This window comes from Styela clava, chromosome 9 (assembly GCF_964204865.1).
Source record: "Styela clava chromosome 9, kaStyClav1.hap1.2, whole genome shotgun sequence".
NCBI lineage: Eukaryota > Metazoa > Chordata > Ascidiacea > Stolidobranchia > Styelidae > Styela > Styela clava.
Window position 1 is genome coordinate 12,825,682 of NC_135258.1, and position 23,692 is coordinate 12,849,373.

The window sequence follows — 23,692 nt, forward strand, 5'->3', positions numbered from 1 at the left end:
CCGATTGAATTTGTGTCACCCTTGTATAATCAGTAAAAAAAAGAAGCAAAATCTCTGAAACATTTTATAATTTATTTCAATAATAAACATATTCTTGTTAATATAATATTTCTAGAAATATTACCAGCAACAGATAAACAGAATGTTATCGCTAGGTCGCGCTTTTATTACTCTTTGGAATAACGAACATTACAGTAAATTTTTCCGCATGAGACAACTTCACACATGCATACAGTACTTTCTCCATCAGCATTGAATATATAACAATAAATATATACATTCAAGAACAAGTGAGACAAAAAAAGATGCAGCTATTCATGTAGCCATTTATGACATTGATAACAGGCTAATCAGTTATGAAAAATATGATGTCTAGTTTGGTCAGACTGTGGGATAAGAGCTCCTCAATAAATCTCACTCACTCTCAAGATCAAATTCAAAGAATGGTCGATGAAAGGTATTATTAGTAGGCCTATATGCTAGTATTATAGCTTAATCGTAGCAGAGCAGAAATAAAAGTTGTTAACCGCCCCATTATTCTGAGTACGTGGACTTGGATGATGGTGGAAGCCGTGACCGACCAGCAATAACGGAACCGCCATACATTAGACGCAAATAGGTTTAGAGGATTCAATCAATTTAGAGAGTAGGTATCCAATTTAAAGTACAGAAAAACCCAATATTGCATGCCTTTTTTTTATAACCTTGGTTCAAAACATATTAATTTTTAACTGATTTTACCATAGTTATGTTACAGATATCAATACAATCTTTCCCAAAAGAACTTACCTAGTTAATATATAATTTCCTAACGAATCTCCAAATGGACCTAATTCCAAGATATTGTGTAATACAGCTTTCGAAATCGAATTTTGAAAAGAAAGCATTTTTGTAACATGATACTATTTCATTTACCAATATAAAGAATTTACCAAATTAACAAACGAAACCAGCAACACCAGCCAATAATACATTGTTTTTGTCATGGTTATTATACAGTGTGATCATGTAATTGTAAAAATATACACTTTGTTTCAATTTCAGTATTTTTATGCAATACCTAAAATTTTGAAAAGAAAAGCGGTTATCCACTTCAATTTGCTAAGGTCCAGTGGATATATATATCTTGACAGTTCAGCATTCAAGTCTGTAAAGGGTTAAATTTTATATTTGACGTGACTTCAGTATGAGATTTCATTTAATTCATAAGAATTTAACCAAAATAATGGTTTTATTCGTAAAAATTGCCAAACGTTGGTTGTGAAAATCAGATTAAGACGCTGTTTAGAATGCACGGAATTTCTATGAGACTTCCTAATTTAGATTATACAAAGTAAATGGGATAAAATTTAGTTTTGAAAAGTGCTTGCTATGGACTAGCACCATTAATACTTTTGATTATGATTGCATCCAGTTTAGAGGCATGAATTGGTTGGATAATTTTGTGTCGACAGCCGAAGACAGCAGTGAATATGAGAAACCAGTAACTGGAGATGTATGTGTTTAAAATTTAATAGACATAGAAATACATCTCATACCTAATATAGGTGAAATAATGTTATAATAAAAGATATTTGTGACCAAATAAGTAGAAGTAGTACATTGGTTTGTTTCTGACAAATGCAAAAATACTCAGTGAATTCAAGGTCCAGTCTACCCTAGAAGAACATCCATCACCCTGACGTTCTTGAAAAAAAAACTGCGTAACACTAAAAATTGATCCACTAGACAGAAAAAACTAGATGACGATATCCAATTTTTTGTGTTCATGTTTGTATATGATTTTGAAGTTTGTAAAATTTTATTTTCCAGTAGCTTTTTTTTGGTGCTAGATTTCACTAATAAGTAAAAGACTGAGGAAATCAACGATTGAAAAATGGTTTGAATAAATGGTAACTATCTGAAACAATTCCACATATGCCATATGAAGAGAATTTTAACAGTTAATAATAAATACTTAGATGGTTAAGATGATCTGAATCTTATCGCAGTATTCAAAAAAGATGAATAGATTTTATTTTTAATATCCTATCATAAAATAAGATTCAGCTAAAGCTAGTTATTCAACAGCATTATCTCAATTTCAATCGGATTTTTTTTATTAATTTTAAAAACAGTTTGCTTATAAACAGGTTGCTTATAAAGTAGTAATTGGAAGAAAGATATTCACTGATTCTTATCAATCCCGTAATGTATAATGGTATAATCATAACGAAGCAGCAAATGAACTGCAAAGTGCAAAACATTGAGTTGTTTGAATGCAATACACCAGTAACAGTTGACTTTGGGTGAGAACTATAACAATAGATAAATATATATAGCAGTGAAATGAAGCAATCAATAAAAAAAGATTTTGTTAATTTTATATTGCTTCAGTATAAAATATTTTATCAAGTTAATGTTTTAGTTATTCGCATCAAAATACGAATCATCAATAAATAAACAATAGTTAAACTAAAGATTTTCTCATTCAGGTACAAGAAATACACTTTGTTAGTATTACAGAACTGCTTAGTGTTCAGGAAATTTAATACCAGTAAAAATATCGAGACAGTCATACTCATCTTGCTAGTGTCAATTATTTTCATTTAGCACACTCGGCACCTCGGATATATTAATAAATTATTTAAAATAAGATTCAATATTCAACCTTAATTAAGATGATGAAAATCAAAGGATCTAAGAGTATCGTGAACAATGCAATAGCCCAAGTACACCGAATTCAGTTGGTGGAGCCATAACCAACTGTACTGATAAGCTGCCCAAGATGGAAAGGGTGATTTCAAACAGACAGGCAGCAACCAAATTTTTTGAAAATTATCCAATAGACATAGAAAGCAAACGGATTGAAACAAAAGTGTCCTGTCATTATTAGCTATTCTAGATGGATATGTTGGAAAGACGATACTAAGCTTTAACCATGTTTACGGAGAGTATAATATTGTAACATCAAAATACATTCTTTCACATAAAACAGGGAATCAATACAATCAGATACAGATAAGAGAAAATATTCAAAAAGCAACCCTTAGCACATTAGAAGCATGAAATGAACGTACACTGCTGCAAAGAATTGCACAAACATATTGAGCATAACACATTCAGCATGAATATTAGAGTAGCAGAAAAATCAAAAGATTTACCATTTTGTAAGAATTGGACAGCAGCATACACCCTTCATTTTTAATATTCTAAATTGTTCGACCACTCAGGGAATACAGTTAGGTCAACTACAGAAAATACTGCAGGGAAAAACAATCAAATAAGTTGGATGATCACACATATGAAAAAGAAGCTAAAATTTTTAACCCTTGAATCTCTATTAGTTATTATTATCATTGGGCGCAAATTTGGGTAACTACAATATAGAACCTGAAAAAAATTACTTGGTTTTAATGTAAAAACGGGATGGTGAATGGTAGACTGTCGTCATTCCTAAGTGTTTACAACCCCTATACATCAACATTAGATTAATCTATACATTCATGCATTTTATATCCGAAATCCAGGAGTCTTTTCTAACCCAATTACGGGGTGAATTATATTTTCCAATGGCTCAAATGTTCACTTCGACCCAAAACATTTGTTCAACTCGGGTCAGGCTTTCGTAAACTCATCCGATTGAGGAAAACTGATACAGACCCAACGAGTTTTTACCCATCAGACCTCATTCTACTGATGATTTACCAAAGGGAATCACCATAGAATTTATTCAGTTAAGAACGTTTATTTCACTTTTGTTTCTTTTTATAAAACGCACGTTTAAAAATATTCGACTTTCTTACTTTTTCAACAGATTGTGGTGATTTGCTAAGAGGTGAAGAACTCTTCGTAAGATTTTTAGTTCCATTGTTGTTGATAGCTTCGTCAATAATTAGTGTCGAAAAACTTGTCGGTGACAAATCGTTGTCTGAAGTTTCTTTCGATTTGCAATTTTGAAGGGACACAGTGCTTGCAGATCTCTTTGACGGCGAAAGAGTCACAGATTTTATTAACTCAGATGTTTTTGATCTCGGAATATTTGCACTCGGACTCGAGCTCAGAGAGTCGGTTGATATAGTTGTTACAGAGTCGTTATTTTCTAACAACATGGAGGCAGGCAATTTTTCACGTTTTCTGATGTTATGTGGGGATCGTTTTGGAAAAGTTTGATTACCGGTTTCAGGAATGGTCAGCTGTATCAAAGAGGATTCGAGCTGACCTGTACTTTCAGAATGCGGCAATTTTTTGGGATCTTTGTGACCTTGCGCTGCCACACCATTGACTTTAGTTGTGAGAGCAGGAGAACTCATATGACTAGGCATAGTTCCAAACTTTTTCGTTGAAGTCGGGCTGAAAAGACAAATTTGTATTTTTAGGTGTGAGGCATTGAAAGAGTCGGAACAATTTAATGTTATTTGATCTCTATATATCTACCTTTTCTTTTGATGGAGCGATGAAAAATCTTTCAAACTGACAACATCTCTTTCTTCATCATCAGTTGTAGAGCTGAAAAAAGAAAAGCGACAATTAGAAATGTTAAAATTTTCATTTTCACAAAATTTTGACTTGGATCATACTTTCATGACGTCGTATGCTAGAGAAGCTGTCCCATTCTTCCATCTTTACTTACAAGGCTTTAGAAAAGTAACCAATGATATACCGCTATATATATGGCTACCATGTATGCTTAAAACTTTTACCAACAATGAATCACTAGGTGGGAACTTCAGATTAAAAATACTCACGGAAAAGAAGTTCTTTTTGTTTTATTTGTTCTTTGTTTTTGCATCATTGATAAACTCTTGTCAATCTGTGATGAAGCCGATATCACACTCATTGAATCTAAATCTGAAATGATCAATGTCAGTCAATGGTGACATGGACACTGTTACACTTAATCAGACACATCTAAGCAAAGTCGACAGATTCTCATGTACTACTACTATAGGCAAGTGAATGCTGATTGATGCAAGATGTGAGTACTTCAAGTCGATACAGTCAAAATATAGCCGTGGGCAGCGAATCGACATTATAAATCGACTCAGAAATAACGTTTGGCATAAAACTGTTTAAGTGGTGCACTGGCAGTAAAGAGATGCGACCTCACAATCAGCTGAGAACCGATTATGATGGCTCAAAAGCTTTCTGCTTGAGATCAGTGATAAAAGAGTGCCTACTTATTACCATTATGACAGATCATTAAATAGCTTGACAGGCAATTTCTTAATACAAGTGAATCAATAACTCTTATCAGCAGTAGTCAATACCGAATTTTCATTGTCATGATTTTGGACTTGAACCAAATAGTATAAACCTATTGAAAAACTTGTCAAAATAGAAAGGAAATTAAAAATGAAAGAAAAAAATGTTTTGTTATAAAATAAAAAATATTCAATCATATTAGGCATAAAAATTGTTTTGTGCTAATTTTTTCATTTTTGTCATTTTCTGTCTATTATTATACATTATCAGTCTATGATCATTTTATAGAATCATCACATTTGATTACAAACTTCCCACTTTTGCGTATAGTATTGTCACAAAGTTTTTCAGTTTCCTGGGAAAGCCTTTATTCTTTTTAATATTCAAAATTTCCAACCGAAACTGAAAAAGCACCAACTTATCTGAGCATTCTCAATAGACAATCGGAGAAGCTTGAACGTACCAAAGAGAAATTTTTGGTGGTCAAAATTTGATTCTCTCTACAAGCTGGATTCACTGCCAAATTTTATTTCAAATCACAGTCGAGAGCAGGAGTTGGGGGCCATAATTTTTGTCAGAAGTTTGTTAATGGCTCAAAGTTAAGAGTCTGGTTTTCATTTTCCCCAACTCTAACAGCTCTTGTATTTTCTTATTATGGTGTTGTTATTATTATTCTTGTTGCCTTATGAAAAAAATCGCTTTTCTCATTCACTAATGGACCAATTTTCAGTGGTCAAAGATTGTATTGTATTTTTCTCAAAAACGCTATTAATTTTATTTATTCCTAAATTTCTATTAATCCTATGAGATCTGATATTTTATCGAAAATTTCGCTATATTTTTATTTTTCATGGGAATACGTTTTTTAATCCGCCAAGCGCGACGACTGTTTCCGATTTTACTTGACGTTGTGCTAAACGTCGTTTGGGACTTCGAGTCTATATATTTAAGCACCACTCTCTTGTTTTACATGATACTAATCACCCACTTATTTGAAACAAGATTAATAACAACCACAAAACATTTCTTACTTAATAATATATCTTGATCAACTGTCATCTTCGATGAACGGCCTTTCGCAGGGTTCCCTCTTGAATTGGAAGCTTTGATACGAAAATTACATAATTGTTCGATACTTGCCCAACGTTTTCTACGCTCTTCCATTATAGTTTGGAGTTCTCGAAATTCATCTCTGAAACAACAAAAGAGCAATTTCGTATGTATAGACACATGAAAGTCAAATGAGTAATATGGCTACCACAATGTCAGCAAAATTTCAGTCGATTGTAACAATAATTGTATCTAATGTCATACGACAGGGTGGTCCAAACCCTGGCACGCGGACGTCCTGACTTGTGCATCCAGCGCCCGGCCTGAGATAAGTCAAGCTTCTCATCCCAATTTCACACCTTAAACTCGCGTCAAGTCACTCCTTACTCTGAGAAACGTTTTGTGCCTTTATTTTAGTAAAATACACTTTGATCACTTTTGGGTTTTCCCTGACTGTGGCTCGCAAAGCTTCTCAAAATTTGTTTCGCAGCTCTTTAATCTCGCAACCTTAGACCAACTACCCTGTCATATGATGTCTGTGAATTATAAAGATAGCAACATTTGGATGAAATACCGGGCTTAGAAGAACAGAGAAATTAAAAAAAAAAAAATTAATGTGATAGCGACAGCCAAACGGTGAAACATATCACCATGATTAATGAATATTATATTGGATTCCAAACTCCATAAATTATTGTTCAATAATAGGTTAAACAGATGCAAAGACTAAGGGCGTCATATTCAACTTGATATAATGCCAAGTACTTCGCTATTGAATACCAAGCAACTTTGTGCAAATAGCATCAGGAAATGGTTGTCTGCTTACGTTTGATTTATTAATAATTGTATGTTTACATATACATAGAAATCTGTGCCTTTGAAAATTGATGTTTTATCGGCCGAATGGGACAATTGAAATGAAAAAATGCCTGATGTTCTTGAAGCAAGTTCGAAACACTCTCAATCAAGCATAAACTCTAATGAAATTCTACCAAAAAATTTAAAAAAAAGTAAACGAGCTTTTTTGACCTTTTTATAACGACATGCCCTAATAACATTTCTTTTTCAATTTTCAAAATTGCATACTCCGTTAGATGCCGATCTACATCACCAATTTAACAGATTTGTCTTCGGGAATAGGACACAAAATTGCCAGTGTTAAGCGCTAGAGTACATGAAAATATTTCAAATTCTCTACATCAACATAGTTCAGTTCAGAAGTTTATTTTTACACATGCTAAAAATACACATAGTACCTACATACAAAATAAGGAAAGATAAAAAAAAAGCAGTTCAGTGTAAAGGGAGACGTGATAAACCAGTAATGGTTATCAAGCAGCATCACCTATGACATGATACCATAGCCAACATTCTTCGTACAATATTAAATTTCTTATATGAATGTTATGGAGTTGTTTCATATCCGCGAAGATTGGGGATAGATATACTTGCAGTGAATAAAATGCTATATCAAATTCCCCAACATATTAGAATATTGGGATAAGGTAAAAACCTCTTACCTGGTTTGTTGAACTTGGAAATCGAAAGTATCCATTTGTCTTCCATGAACAACTTGAAGAATACCAAATAATGAAGAACGATTTCGTTCAATTTTTTGAAACTGAAAATAAACAACAATGAATGAATTATATATATTTCAAGTTTACTCACTTGCAGAGACAAAAAGAAAATTGCACAATGATAGGTGGACAATTATTCTCCACATCAATAATATAAAAAAAAGATTATATCACCCCAAGTAAATGGAGTAACCAGAATAATACTTGTATATTGTAGTGTTTGTTTACATACTGTAATGAAGAAGAGGCAGTAACAGACCAAACATGTTCTAACACATAACTTGAAAATGAACATCATTTTTAGACGCGAGGGATCATGTTGCTAAATTGTTCTTGTTCTAAGCTGTTCTTGTCAAGGATATGAAAAAAATAACGTTTCTCTGCAACCAGAGCACCAATCAATTTCAAATTTTTAGCACTTAAGGATTGATGAGAAACAAAAGGCCATTTTTACTTTTATAATTTTCTACCCAAATTCAGTAGGTTTCCATAAGTTACAGACATAAAATTCATATTACATTTGGTGCAATTCTTTCAACGTCTGAACAAACTTCAGCTCACATTTGTGTACATGTATTTGACTTTGGAATAGGAATGTATATAGGTCAAAATCATCATTGAAATGGCATATTCACTGCATTTTTGTTAAATATACACAATTCACTTTGTTTTAGACATCACTTGCAATACCACAACTTGCAGCAATGTATATTATACAACAACTTGATGAATTATCAAATAATACAACTTAATGAATTAGCAACTATACTAGACCCAGTTTATAGCTTTACAAATAAAAATTAATAATTACCTGGGACTTTGTTTGTTCAACGTCTTTATAAACTTTATCCTTTTTCATTTGAAATAATTTGGATTCAACTTGGTGTGTCGTCTGCAAAATAAACGAATGTTAGAGGAATGAAAACTATAAAATGAATGACAATATTATACAATAATCAGACCATAAGTATACACCTATGGCCGCATTTTATAGTGCATTATGAAGAACAACTTTTATTATAGATGTTCATAAATGATGATAAAAACAGATCAGAAAAAAGATCATACTCTTTGCAGACTAGGCATGCCCAGAACCTCATAATAGACTTTAGTATTTTAATAAAACTACGTTTGTGTAACATGTCTGTTTAAAAACTTATTTTTGATCCAAGTTTACCTCAAATGTCTACTCTCCAGCATATAACTTAAACTTGAAAACTGATGGAACAGAAAACAGCACTTCAGAAGTATGTGTACCAATATGGAGGTAACTAATATTGTTCGCCCGAACATAGCACAAGCTGAACATAGTATGTGTACCAGGTTAGGGTTCAGGTTGTGCACCATCTTGGTGCACATACTACGGGAGCACCCAAAAAACTACTGATAAACACCACACTAAGAGCTGTTATGAAGATGAATCTTTATGACAAGGCATACATATCAAATTTTTTTTCTAAAGCTTTCAATTCAATGATAATGTTTTTTAAATATTACATGGTTAATTATTACATCAACTGAAAATTGTGGAACATGAAATACGGTTAATGAGTATTGGAACTCGTTTATAATCAAATCGCATCTTAGAAGAACATTATGTCCACAATGGGTCAAAAGGGTTATTTGTATTCAGTATACAATTTACTTACATTTACTTAATATTTGGATGTTTATTCTAGCCAAGATAATTACTGTCCCTTAAGACCATCATTGGCGGATTTCACAGAAAAAATATTTTCACAGGGGCTATATTAACTTCATAAATTATGCAGAGGGTAAAAATTGTGAATTTAAACAAAAAGTCCAAATGACAACTAAGAACTGACTATACCATCTCAATAATTAATAAAGCTAAGTTGTAAAGGTACAATAAAACAGTGTTAAAAAGTATGTTCAAATGATTTTTGTGTCACAACTACCGGTAGATAAATACCAGTTTTCATTTCCAAATCAAAAACTAACATTACCTTCAGTAATTTAACAAGTTCATTTGGCATTTTTCCTGCATTTCTTAATGCTTCTTTGGTGGCATCGAGTTCCCGCATTACTTCAGCTAATTTGGTATTTGCAATGGTTCCATCAATCATAGAAGCACTGGTTAAGGAATCCTCACTCTGTTGAAGAAAAATAGGGTAGCTAATCTCTAAATTATTCTGAATACAAAGTGATAATTTTTGTCAAAACTTTTTTCAAAAACGTTTTTGGTCAACAGCGTTTAGATACGAATACATGTATTTATGAATCTATATAAAGTCGACAAACTTGTGCATATTTAAATTGTTGTACAATGGATCTGAAGGACACATGCATATACAGTTTTATTATTCAGTATCTGCTTTCGAGACCATAATATGCAAAAGAGCTTTCGCTCTATGAATCTATATATGACATGGGCAAACTACGGCCCGTGGGCCAAATTCGGCCCATTGGGTACTTCAATCTGGTCTGCTCGATGTGGTCACAACCAAACTAAAACCAAATTTTGATGTTTAAGCTAAAAAATAGCTCAAGGAATTTGTTGAGATTGCAACTGAATTTAGTTTTGGCAGAAAGCTTACTGCTTTCCACTTTTGCTTTTTTAACCTTGTAAATTATGTTCATAAAATGTCACTTTTTATGTCACACTTACATGTCCGCCATTCTAGGTGGGCAAAATTTTTGGCTCCTGCTCCCAAATCCTTGCCCACCCCTGCTCTATATGATGTTAAATTTGGTATTATAAAGAATAAATCCCCCAAAACAGTTGAAAGACATCAAGAATAGTTTTTCAAGAGCAATGTATCGATTGCGTGAATGTAGAGCATTTATCTACGACAATATGTATAGCCTGCAGAATCATATTTAAATCTTAGCAACATGTCCTTTTAAGAGATACCCAGCACCAATAGTAAAGCCAATCTTTATTTCATTACTGATTTCTACATATTATGCTACAGTGTATCTGTTTGTATTAAGTAAGGAATCAAAACGTTTATGAAAAAGTCAGTCTCACTAACTTTATAGTGTGAACTCGTAGGCAGCAAAATTTCAGCACAAAATCATTCATGATTTATCTTGCTATATAAATAAATAGCAAACCTCAAAAATGGATTGAAATATCAAATTTTAAAATGTTCACTCAGTAAAAAAACATCAGACGCTCATGTTATACTAGGCCCAATGATATTTTCACTTTTACACCAATCTGGACCTGCCCAATGGAATTCTTTGACATTATAGATCAGATTATGATGGACTATTAATTTACCGAGTCGAACATAGGTCCCAAGAGGTCAAAAAGATCTATGTGTTGAAAAATTATGCGAACAAATTATAATACCACAGATAACCAAGGTACAATTTTCTGTAATTTATCATAAGCACAAGCTTGGAAAAAACAAATTATTTTGTCCATGTGCATGATCAATTTTACTTTTTAGAAATTTAATCCCCTGTGGACATAAAGTTACAACTAAAAATAATCAGTTGGTTTTATACAATCTTTCAATACAAAAATAAAAAATCGACTCTATGTTTAGATCTATTGATCAAGTGGACGGAAAATAATTGGGAAGGGATGCCCAATTGAATGGGATTTAAACAAAATTAAGCCAGATACCACAAAGAAAAAAAACTTACTTTGATTATTGATTACTAATATTACTGATTTATCAAGAAACAATTTCAAACATATCCAAATAAAAGGATAAACCGGATTATTGCACCACAAAATCAATGTTTCAATTGTTACAAAAGTATGGAATCATTACTATTTATTCATTGGTAATAAAAGTGAACAAACGAGTTTGCCAATGGTGATTGTACTTTCACTCTGGAAGCTAAAGCTAAAATCTGACTTCGACTAAAAAAGTGATGATTCTTTATCAACAGCTCTTTAATAATGTAAAGAAAAGTAGTGCAAAATATAAACTTTTTTGTTATATCTACCTCACCACTGTTGCTCCCACCACTTCTTTCATCCATTTCTTGAGGTCTGCTGAAAACAAAAAATAGAGTCAGGAACAATTCAGTATGAGATTCCATAAACAGATAATTTAACAAGTCCGGTTACAAAATAGTACCAAGCTAATAAAGATAATGCAAATGAAGTTTTTCCAAACGAAAAATAATATGAAACATACATTGGACCAACTGGTATCATATCAATAGCACTTTCTTCTTCCATATGATCCATAGTTCTTTGTAATGCCAGCATTTTCTCCTCAATATTTTCAATTGTGTCCCGTGCTTTACGTTGTACATGCATTCCAAAAGCAATTCCGCCGAGTGCAAGTGCGAGTGAAAAAGTGAGCAATGCATCTTTGACTAAATTTCCTTTTTCTGTACAGTGAAAAATAAGAACATTTCTACTTATAAAAGCCAAGCATATAGGATTGCAACAAGACAGCAGGATTACATAACAAATCAGGGCTGTGGAGTCGATAAAATCGTCGACAACGTGCTCAGACTCGAGGTAAAAAAAACTTTGACTCCAGCTCTTAGATGACCCAATTTTGACCACAAAAACTTTGTCAGACACAACTTTTCTTTAATCGTTGTCTGAGAATACTTAGTCAACTTGATTCTTTTTATTATCTGTTTTAAATTTTGATTCATCAAAAATTCTAACCACAGATTCCGAGGAGTTTATAAATACAACTCCAGCTTCACAGCCTTTTATTGAATAGAATAATTTCTCAGATCTCTAATATTGCAAATTTATAGAACAGTGAGTAGCTTAATGTTAAGTCGCCAAAAATTTTAAGTTAATTGGTGAAAGTGGTATATTGGTGATTCTATGCCATGCAGCAGTACATTGCAACTTCAATTCAGTGTGCGATCTCAATTTGAGTCAGCTTCTCAATTTTAATCAACGATCAAGAAATCAAATTCAGGCTATCAGATCCTTGAACCATTTTTATAAATTGGATTATATGTTTTATGTCAGGTATACGTTTACCCAACCTTAATATGTGCAAATTCTGTTCAATGTTAAATTTGCAATAAAAATTAACATAAACACTCAATGAGATGCATATTTACTGACAGTAATACTTAATAAACAACACTCCGGATGTAAATAACACAACACATAAAGAAGAAACAAAACTTCATCATTAGTACGACGTGTCATAGAATCATTGGAGCATATATAACATTATTTTCAATGTGTTTTTGATGAATATTGATATTATTAAACCGACTTCCTATTGATGGTGGACTTTGACCAGCTATTGATGTTGAATATCGGTTTCGTAAATCTCAAGAAATGTGATTTATGACTAATATTCAGAGTTGCAGTAATTCACTATAATCATATGTGTGTATGAATAGCGGATTTTGAGGGTATTCTAATACCACAGCAAGCTCATTGAAACATGAATATTATTTGGTATCATTTTTGGTTTTGCCAGCATTAATAAAAGTTGATTCTATTTGATAAAAAAACACAGCATCGCGATGCATAATATCACAAAGTAGAATGGTAAACAAAAATGAGTGTTACTGATGTTTCCAAACACAATTAGAAAAATGAATCTGATCCAAATTCATTGAAAAGTCATGACTATTTACTCATTCCGTTTTTGTGTTCTTGCATTAAAAAATATACCAAAAAAATTGGTAGAAAACTTAATGTAATCAATTAATTAAAGAATTTCCAGATATTAAATACAATACGAGATTTTGAATAAAACAAGATCCGATCTGCTGAATCAAAAATTTGAATCTCACACATACCAAACCACCTTTTTTCTACACCTAGTGTGAAGGACGATGCCCTATAAAACATTTTATATTACAACTATTGTCTAACGACACACAACACAGGTTAGTATTTGAGTGAAGATGCCAGGTTGTCATGCACGTTTTATGTTTGATTTTGTTCGTTTTTTGATCATAAATAATAATCAATCAATGATTGGAAAAACTATAAAAATCGGCAGATGATTATTTGAAACCATTGTATATTGTTTATCTATCCGACAATAATTTCAAGCAAATAACACTAAAATACAACAAATTACATTTATGATTGTATTTACGATAGTAAATTACAGGAATATACAAATGTGAACATACGTTTCGGGGGTCCAAACAATACGACCTCTTTCGCTTTCAGCATTAATTTTATCCTGTTCTCCTTCGAACCATCAACAAGTATAGATACAATGCTGCTGTTGCTGGCAAGACTGAAAAACAAAATTAAAAAATGAAGAAATATGATAGGATATTTTCGACATTTTCCATGAGGTTTCTTACACATTCACATTGGAAGCTCTGTGAGACAGGCAACACACAGAAAAGGAATTGACATTCTTTCTTGTTGTATTGAATATAAACATAGATTAAGTGATAGGTATATTTTGAATAATGCATTTAATATAGTTCAATTCAGAGACTCCTTAATCTGAGATACCGATATGCTTGTGTTTCAAAACGTTTCAAAAGTAAAATTATATTCAAATGAATATTATGGCTAAAATTTGCATACAGCATCAAATGTCCCAAAATTGGTGAACCAACCCTAGAGTAAACATAAGGCAATTATTCCTGTCAACCGCATTGATCTTGGCCGTGGATATAAATATAAACAGCAATTCAACAATATTGTGGTAGAGATATATTTCAGGAGTGTGAATTGAAACTACAATCAATTACTTACATAGGGAATGCAGCACCGGTAACATTAACAGTCTGAAAATTCAAAGAATACTGCGGTAGTTCACATTCATACTTCAACCAAGATAACATTTCAGCATTCGTCCAGTTGTGAACTGAAGAGAAATTAACAATAATGATAAATAAAAAATTGCCATTTTTGACAACACAATTGGTATTGAACAAGCATATTTAAATATACTGTCTGCTAGAAATTGAAAAAATTTCTCAAACGATAATGCGTATATATCTCAAAATAGTTTCTTGTGAACATATAGGTTTTTTTTTCATTTTGAACTCTGCCGCATATAGAATACATTTGGTATTCAGAATTCAACAATATTTCTGAGAAGCTATTGAAATAGCAAATTATTTGGTCGACGCAAAATTGAATGAAGAAATAATCTTGTAAGAAAGTTGCTAATATTAATAAAGGCTGAATAAACACTTTTCTTTTGAAAACAACCCAAACATTAAATGATAAAATCAATCTGAAATGCAAAATTTTCGTCACGGATTACGGGTATATAAGAGTTTAATCTGAAAATATTCCAAACAGGCAGAATTCCCGAAATGTCAATGATACTATTTAAATATAATCTTTGATTTCTTATTCCCAACTGTCAAACACAATATCCAATCCCAAGAATTTATGACAAAGAAGATTTATTCAATACCTCCACTATTTCGATTGCTCGTTACCGTACATTTTTAAAAGAAAAATAGTTGTCAGATGCATACAATGCCCTTACAATTGATACAACTTCAGATTATGTCAATGTTGCATTTTATTAAACTATACATACCTGATGCTAAAACTGCTATAACAGCAAGAACCAACTATCAAAAATTCCGCAGTTTGTGTAACCTTATTCATAGTACCCTATAGCTAGGGAAATTAATATTCTAATAACAGTTATTAGACAGACATTTTCAAATTCTAATGTTCTGTATGGTTCCATTACATTTGAACCCACGTACATTTGAACCCATGACAATTGCACCTGTATGCTATTGCACCTATGGAATTTTTTTTGTTACACGGATAGTTAAACCCATACTAACCCTAACCCATGGGTTTTAGCACCCGCATATAGATTGAACCCGTGGATATACGCATGGGTTCAAATGTACATGGGTTCAAATGTACGGTCACCGTTCTGTATTTATCCATTAAGCAGCGGATTATAGTGTAGATATGTGAATTATGATTTTGATTATTTTGTGATAAATTCTGTATGCCTCAAATAAATGATTCAATAATATCTAATGTCGAATTTTGTTTGAATTAATAAGCCTTGTTGTACATGCCTACCATTACCATGACATTTTACAAAATCAAGAAAAGTATTATGAAATTGATGTAACACATTGAATCTACAGACTCAAATAAACAGAATATCTGAATATGCATGATTATACAGGGGTGTCTGAAAGAGTAATCGAATGAAATCAAAATTGGTTGAATTTGATTTACCGGTAGTAGAATCTTGATTTTAGGGTTGAATAATTTAGAATATTTTCATTTCAAATTTGGTCATCTTGAACATTTGACATCAGACGATCAGATAAACTGCATCTACATTGCCAAATTAAGTTTTATCGAATTAGGATGGTTTGCGTAAAATTTTCTGTTGAAAATGAACTGAAAAATAAGATTCATTAGATATTCCATATTTGAAAATAAGATTTCAGAATGTAATGGTAATATTAAATTTTTGACCTTTGTTCATCCAATAAATCCGATTTGTGTTTTATGTATAGTTACGTTTATCAAAACAAGCCACATGTAACCTGTTACACGTGCATAAAATGAAGCCAATGTTGATAATCCAATGTCAGTAATGCATTAAAAATTAATGCTTCATATAATATTAATTTACGTTTGTATTAGGAACTACTGAGCGACAGTAACGTGTGAGCATGTAGGTTTTTTGACACCAAAGTGGGAAATAGTAAAGCTTAATTTGGCAGCGACAGGATATGGATGGAAATGAAACAGTGTTAATGACTAACTGTCATTCTTGAAAATTGAGCGACAAGTCAATTTATAAAACTCAATTCTATATATTATTGATATGCAGTTGATTATATTTTTTATTTTTTTTGTTAAGGATAATTTTAAACAGTACAAAAAGTCAAAAGCGTATAGGATACAAGTACAATATGATTTTATTAAGCATTTACATTAAACCAATTATGGATGGTTCGAAAATTTATATTAAAATATCAATAATGACGTCGTAAAAACTAAAAACATTGATCAAGAATTCAAGTGATCGAAAATACCGGTAATTGTTATTATACTATTATCTATATTATTTTACAAACTAAAATTTTCCATCCGTTGTAGTATTTCAATTGTGAATATTGACAGCAGTGAGTGACAAGTGTCAATCATATGATGAATCCATTAACACAAAGATTAAGAGGAAGTACTTTGATGTAAAATATTCAAATTGGCCATATATAATATCTATACATATTTGAATATTATCAAGACAATAATAGTGAACTTATAATGATCTTGACAAATGAACCTTGTGAAAATATGCTATTTCTGAAAATATGCCAAAATTATCTGTCATGCTAAATTTTATCAAGATGGCACAATATTTTTAGAGTATAGATGGCTGAAATTGAATAACTCGCTATTTCGTATGGATTACGAAATAATATTCCTGAATATGGAATTCTAAATTGAGTCATATTCATAAAAGACCTTTGCAAAAATCATTGAATATTCATTTCTTTCGCATTTGGTAATGCAGAATTTTTGAGATATACATCGTTTTGATTGATTTTCTAATTTTCACAGTGTCAGAAATTGAATGAAGCCAATTTCATGTGTAACTCATCAAATCAAATGTTCAAAATGATAAATTTACAATAAAAATATTCTGAATAACTTACAATATCAAAATCCACCGAATATATTTAGACATTCTATTTGTTTTTTAAAAAGCCCTGTTTATGAGTCCAGCACAGCGCAAAATTGAAAAGATTCTATTAGTTTTGGGCTTTTCAACACTACAAATATTTGCGGTAAATTTTGCATATTGCATGACCAAAAACGACTGAATGCATTGAAACATTCAAATCATAATGGTAACACAGACAAAAAGGTATGCAAATCTTAATTGAAAAATCTAAACGAGCGGTACGATGTTTGCCAACAATTCTAAAGACATATGCCAGACAAGATCATTATTGTTGGAAAATCTTGCAACACGCCAATTATGAACGTCTGTTGGGAATAGAATAAGCTGGTTAATACCCAGAAGTATACCGGAATGATTGCAAATAATCAATAAAGATATTTTCTTATGCTTAGCCTAACATTTAATGAGGAATAGGAATAATAATTAAGGTAGGAGTATCTATCTATCAAAGCAAAAAATGACAGAGAATTAGCTACAAATCAGGTATCGGCCAAAATGAATAATCTGCTATTTCGAATACATAAAAAAAAAAAAAAAAATTTGAAATTTGGTTATGCTTAACGAAGATTGAATGAAAATGATTGATAATAAATTGCATAATTAAAAAATTCTTTCAAAAATTATGAAATTCAAGATATTGAATATTTCGAATTTTGAATCAATCTAGACATTCGCTTATTCTCAGACCTTCTGTATACCGTCTGTATAAAGAGAGCAGACATGTCGATTTTCCTACAGAAAGACTAAATAATCTAGTTTCATTTGTAGCATTTTTGTGATTAATTATACATTTCATTTATATTTATTATGCCATTATCGCAAGACATTTTTACAAAATAAAGTTATCATAGTAAAATCCTTTCGACAGCAAAAACAGGCCTATTTCAACAGTCGTTACAAGCAGACTAGTCAGTAGTCATTACAATAAATTGTGTGACAGAGAGACATATCACTGACACAGCGAACAGCCATCTTCGGCCAAACATATAAAATTCCCATCATCTGAAGAGCTTACGTACCATAATCTTACTCATTCAAAACAATGATAGTTAGTATGACTAAGATTAGGTATCAGTTGCATTAGTTCTAACTCTTAGCCAAATAATGTATATCAAGAAGAAATCTAATGCAACTAGCCAACTGAATCAGTTATTAACATTGTGATCCAAGTTAGCATTCTATGATTGGTGGTAAATATTGAAATGTTGTTCTCTTTACATAAACAATATTTGCATTCGAACAAACAAAATTTGGTTAAAAATGAGAATACTGTCTACATAGAGCCTATGATTGGCTTGGCAGTATACATTTCTTGCAGCTGCATAGTAATAAATTGCTGTCAAAATGACAGTCCATTAAGAATGGAGAAAATCAAACAGTGATTAGGGACATGGTTTAGCCATCACTACTTTTCATTGATATGTAATATTTGTAACCAGTTAAACTAAGTATGTATGTCTGTATCTATGTATGCGTATTTGAACTATTAAAATGAAACTGTATCTGTATGATAAACAAACAAAAAATAATAGATGGGATATATGTACAAAATCCAGTTTGGCCTAAGACGTGATGACCAATGAATTCATTATTTGTCCTATGGTAAGATGGTAAGCATGGGAATTGAATTTGACATGAGCACCCTATGTAGCTAAATCTAACGTTTTAACCAATTATACATTCACAAACTTAGGATTTGTTTGAACAAAACTAAAACCATTTACCTCAAGAATTCAGATATATTTAAGTATTTCTCCCCGTAAAATTGGACATTTTTACTGTAGAACTACATTAGTCATATTGTAACTCACACACATTTTCCCAATAGTATCTGACAATATTATAGTAAAATTATGATTTGCATTATATTTTAACACTTACTGTCTTCATTTTTTTATAAAAGATCCAATAATGTCAATTTCAAGATTCTACAATACTACACTATTTAAATACAACTAGTTGAAAGATACTCATTTATATGATAGTTCCTAACTTTTCTTTGTACCTTCGACAAATTTAAAACCAAAACCGCAGCGAAAATAATGAAAAGAAATAAAATAATAAAAAGAACATAAAAGAAGTTCAATTGAATTCAGGAATTTAAAGTGAAACTGTAAATGGATTTCAACAAGTTCGCCAAAAAAGTCTGTTATATTCAAGCTATCAATTTGAGCATATACCAATCTGATATGGTAGCTTATTATGAATATTCCTCCCAAAATAGGGCTGTCAAGAACATTCATACATAGATACATTCGCATTTACCATTTGATTGAATCCAGCTGTCCCAAAATTCAGCTTCAGTTATTCTTCCATCAATATCTGTCACAAATCCAGGCAGGTTTGCATTTGCTCCAGTGTTTTCTAACAGATCCTTATGACCTGCAAAGAACTGAATAGAAAAAGAGATTAGTACCGGTAATATAATTAGTCTTTACATAAAAAAAAGAATGGCCTTCAGGTAAACTTGCCACCCTTCATTCATTAGAAGTGCACCAGGCTTATTTGAAACCTTCTCCCATTCAAATATAAACCCTCAAATTCAAGCTGATTATTACATCATAGTTATTTCTATAGAATCTTCAATGACAGCAAATATGGTATTTTGAACCAATAATAACCCTGTTTCAGGATATTACTTGCTGGCAGATCATGAACTACCGGTAGTTGACAGGGATCGAGCATATTTTGTGAATATGCTAATTGACATGTAGGTGTAAAACTACTTCAAATTTGGGGATAAAATCCGAATTGCAACAGCAGTTAAATTTTATATTATTGTTGTATATTGGGGTGAATGCATTGGCAACGAGATAACTAATCTTTCATTAAGTTACTTCCCAATCATGATCATGTGTGTTCATGTAGAAAATTTCATAATTTTACTGCACAAATGGCAAATTTTAAAGATAAAAGTAAAATTTCTGAATATTTTAAACTTATAAGGAAACCATATAGAATATATGAATTTCATCAATTTGTTTGACATTCCTGGTTCCAATGCATAAAAATTTTATTCAACAAAAATCCTATTTCGTCTGTAATTCAACTTGGACATAAATTACTATTTAATTCGATTATAAAATGACATTAAATTGCACGAAAGATACCAAAAAAATATCAAATAAATGACCAAAAAAATATCAAATAAATGGTAAAATAACAGTCTAAAAAATATAAAAAAAAATATATTATTGATCCAATTTTAATACCAATTAGCAAGGGATAAAGAACTGCTGTGAGTCGAACCTATAATCCCCCCAGGGGATGGCAATAATGGATAATCTCAAATCACAACAGAATTGAGAGCTACACATATCAATTTATGCTGAAATATCAACAACCACTTAAAATGTATATGCTTCCATTTAAAATGTATGGTCCATGCAAGCCCATGTTTTGAAATGAGAATTACTGATAAAAAAAAGTTTCCATATTCATGGAATTGTAAAATCGAATAGAACCATTATGCATGTAAAACAACTGTTTTTAAAAATAAAATTTTTAATGATATTTACTTTTACTCCTTCACTGATTGAAACATTACCATCGTCATCATTATCAAGTTCATCATGCATTCGTCGCATCGCACTTCTTGATAATAAGTCCATGTATGTGATATCTGAGAATAAACATAAATCTCAGGAAGAAATATTTGTCTTGTACTTTCAAGTATAGCATGTTCAGCGTGACCAAAAAAACAGTATCTAATAATTTCTTAATTACTTCTGAGAAACTTTATCCAATACTAAAACTTTTGTTTGTGTATTATTGTTCCCTGGAAGTTTTAGTAATCCAGTACCCTTTGCATAAAGTTATGCTCTCTGTAAAATATATCTTAAACGACTTGGTTTCTGTTTTTTAGGGTCACCCTGTATATACATTTGTTTGCAAGAACAAAAATGATGAAATATTCACCAAACTAGCAAGTAAGACTTCACTTATTTTCTAAAAAAAGCCTTATTTGGTAAATTTTATTGAAAGTGATTGATTGGACGCTTGGAAACAGAATGCTTAAAATAATATGCAGCCAAAAATTGTTGTTGGGAAGCTATAAAAAGGAAGTGTATGAATAGGAATGACGCCACAATTGGCTTGAATTACATTGTCAAGTTTACAGTGACACATCTCAAAGAGAATCGCAACCAATTCGAATTCCTGATTACTATCTATATCTTTACTGAAAAATAATATGACGTTACGTTACGGTTTGTTGAAAAGAATGTACACAGGAAAGCGGTGATGACGTCAAAGATCTAAATATAGTATGGCTGTTGAATAAGATTGCTCTTTTATTTTTAGTGATATCGATCTAAAGAACTAGAATACCGTAATAAATACCAACGGAAAATGAATTCAAAGTAAACAAAATTCACAAAATATTAATATTCAAAGAAGTAAATTATTAAAACCAGCTGAAATAATTGTGATTATAATATTATGAATTGCAACAAAACATTTGCATTAGGTAGGAAAATCAAGAAAATTATTGCAATAACTGACATGTATCAATCTCTATATGAATAATTTCACTTTAATATTTTTAGTTTAAATGTTTTATTGAAAATGAATACAAAATTAAAACAAATTAAATTTCACAACCAAATTTCTCGTAGTTATTAATTGCTTGTCTGAGAAAATCTGGCTTTAGGCAGATAAAATCTTACAGATTATTATTCGTGAAACTGTAAACTGTTTTGACAAACCGGTTCTGCATCTATATCATGATTTGATTTTCTATTTATGCAAGCCATATAATAATATTATTCAAAAAGGAAAACATCAAAAAATCATACAAATGGAAAAAAATTAAAAGAAACTTACTATCAAACTGCATGTCTAGTTTTCTGATTCCATTTGTATGTAATGAAACATTCCGAGCATTGGTTATCCATAAAAATATCACCAGAAAGTGTCGAACTTGCAACATTGCGACAAATAATATTATTAACCTAATAGACAAATACTTTAAATAAAATACTGGTAATAAACTATATATTATCTGAAGCAAAAGAATTGCAAAATATGTTTATCTACAAATGATGGTGAATTTAGTAAATTTATAAAAATAATTGTGTTGGAAAACAAAGACTTATAAGGTCTGAATTAGAAAATTATGACATAAGATTGTTGGTTGCAATAAATATTGCTTTTTACCTGTGTCTATCTTAGTGTTAGTAATATTTGGATGATAAAAAATAAGTTTTACATTAGTTCATGATGCATAATTTAAACTATCAGACATATGGATGAGCAAGCAAGAATATTTCTGCATGTATCACAGTTTTTTATCAGTTATGTTTAGCTAGTATCCCTTGTAATCCTAGTTTTAAAAAAAGAAAAATAGCCTATAGATTGTCTTCAAACTCAATCTGTGATGTATCATTGTGATTACATCAAGGTTTTCATCATATGAAACTATGATTGACTATCAACAACTGATGCTTATGCAATATTATGACAAAATGTCCATGATTCCTATCTTATAAGAAGATAAGATTATAGACTAGAGGCAAATTTATTAAGGGACAAAAAGCATTCTCTATTACCATTACCCTAAGAAGCATAAACTAGCCCTATATAACTTCTGAGCAATATGCTGACTTCTTAATAATGAATTCCCATAGTTCAGGTTAGGAGCATAACATTACCTAATGATGTACTAATTGACAACACAATTAGTCATGTCATACTATGAACAACTTTTAATCAGTAGTAGTAGACTAGTAGGTATGACAGCAATTTCCGCATAAATTTCCATATTTCCCATTCTAAGATTTACATAAAAATGTAAATTAAGTTCAATTTTGAGGTAATAACCTGATAAAATTGATGACATATTATGGCAAGCATATTGTTTGGGAGGACGAATAAATTTGCTATTAGACATAAAATACCCGAATAATCACGGTTTTCTCGAGATATTGGGTTGCTGGGTATATAGGTAGATATATAAACATTCTATATCAGGAGAAATGCTCTAACATTACTCAGAAATAAGTAATCACAACGACCTAAAAAATTAAAAAAGAATCCTAATGTTTTACTATAACTTTACTGCCTGAGATTTTCGGACTTGCATGCGATTAGAAGAACAAGGATACGTAAATAAAACAGTAGAAGTATATATAAAAATAACAAAAATGCAAACAATATACTTTAACATGTCTAGTTTGGCAAATACTGTCCCGGAACAAATTCAAATACGCATCCATAATTTGAATTTTCATAATTAAAAAATGAACCTTTCATTTCAATTAAACCACTGTAAGCGATTATGATTTGTAAAGAAAGTTT

The 23,692-nt window shown here is 31.2% G+C and overlaps 1 protein-coding gene across 2 annotated transcripts; it reads right to left on the reverse strand.

The window, feature by feature from the left end:
- Window positions 1-53: 53 nt before the first annotated feature.
- LOC120340148 (stromal interaction molecule homolog) lies at window positions 54-22,407 on the reverse strand. Of its 2 annotated transcripts, none has more exons than XM_039408412.2 (14): window positions 22,220-22,407; window positions 20,914-21,017; window positions 19,661-19,787; window positions 14,458-14,569; window positions 13,875-13,984; window positions 11,936-12,134; window positions 11,742-11,787; window positions 9,782-9,928; window positions 8,626-8,706; window positions 7,755-7,855; window positions 6,216-6,376; window positions 4,728-4,830; window positions 4,417-4,488; window positions 54-4,332 (listed from the first exon to the last, which is right to left on the reverse strand). In XM_039408412.2, exons 1-14 carry the CDS (start codon window positions 22,323-22,325, stop codon window positions 3,732-3,734), a joined length of 2,070 nt encoding a protein of 689 aa, XP_039264346.2. In that variant the 5' UTR covers window positions 22,326-22,407; the 3' UTR covers window positions 54-3,731. The 2 variants fall into 2 exon arrangements, with proteins under 2 accessions (XP_039264346.2, XP_039264345.2); XM_039408411.2 differs by having other exon boundaries at window positions 11,742-11,790; window positions 22,220-22,406.
- Between the last annotated feature and the right edge of the window lie 1,285 nt (window positions 22,408-23,692).

Excerpts from the sequence above, each read along its gene's own strand:
- LOC120340148 (XM_039408411.2), bottom strand. The coding sequence starts at position 22,325 with ATGTTGCAAGTTCGACACTTTCTGGTGATATTTTTATGGATAACCAAT. Across the intron at positions 14,570-19,660 it reads CAGCTGGATTCAATCAAATG|TTCACAACTGGACGAATGCT; the intron begins GTAAATGCGAAT and ends ATTTCTCTTCAG. Across the intron at positions 13,985-14,457 it reads ACCGGTGCTGCATTCCCTAT|TCTTGCCAGCAACAGCAGCA; the intron begins GTAAGTAATTGA and ends TTTGTTTTTCAG.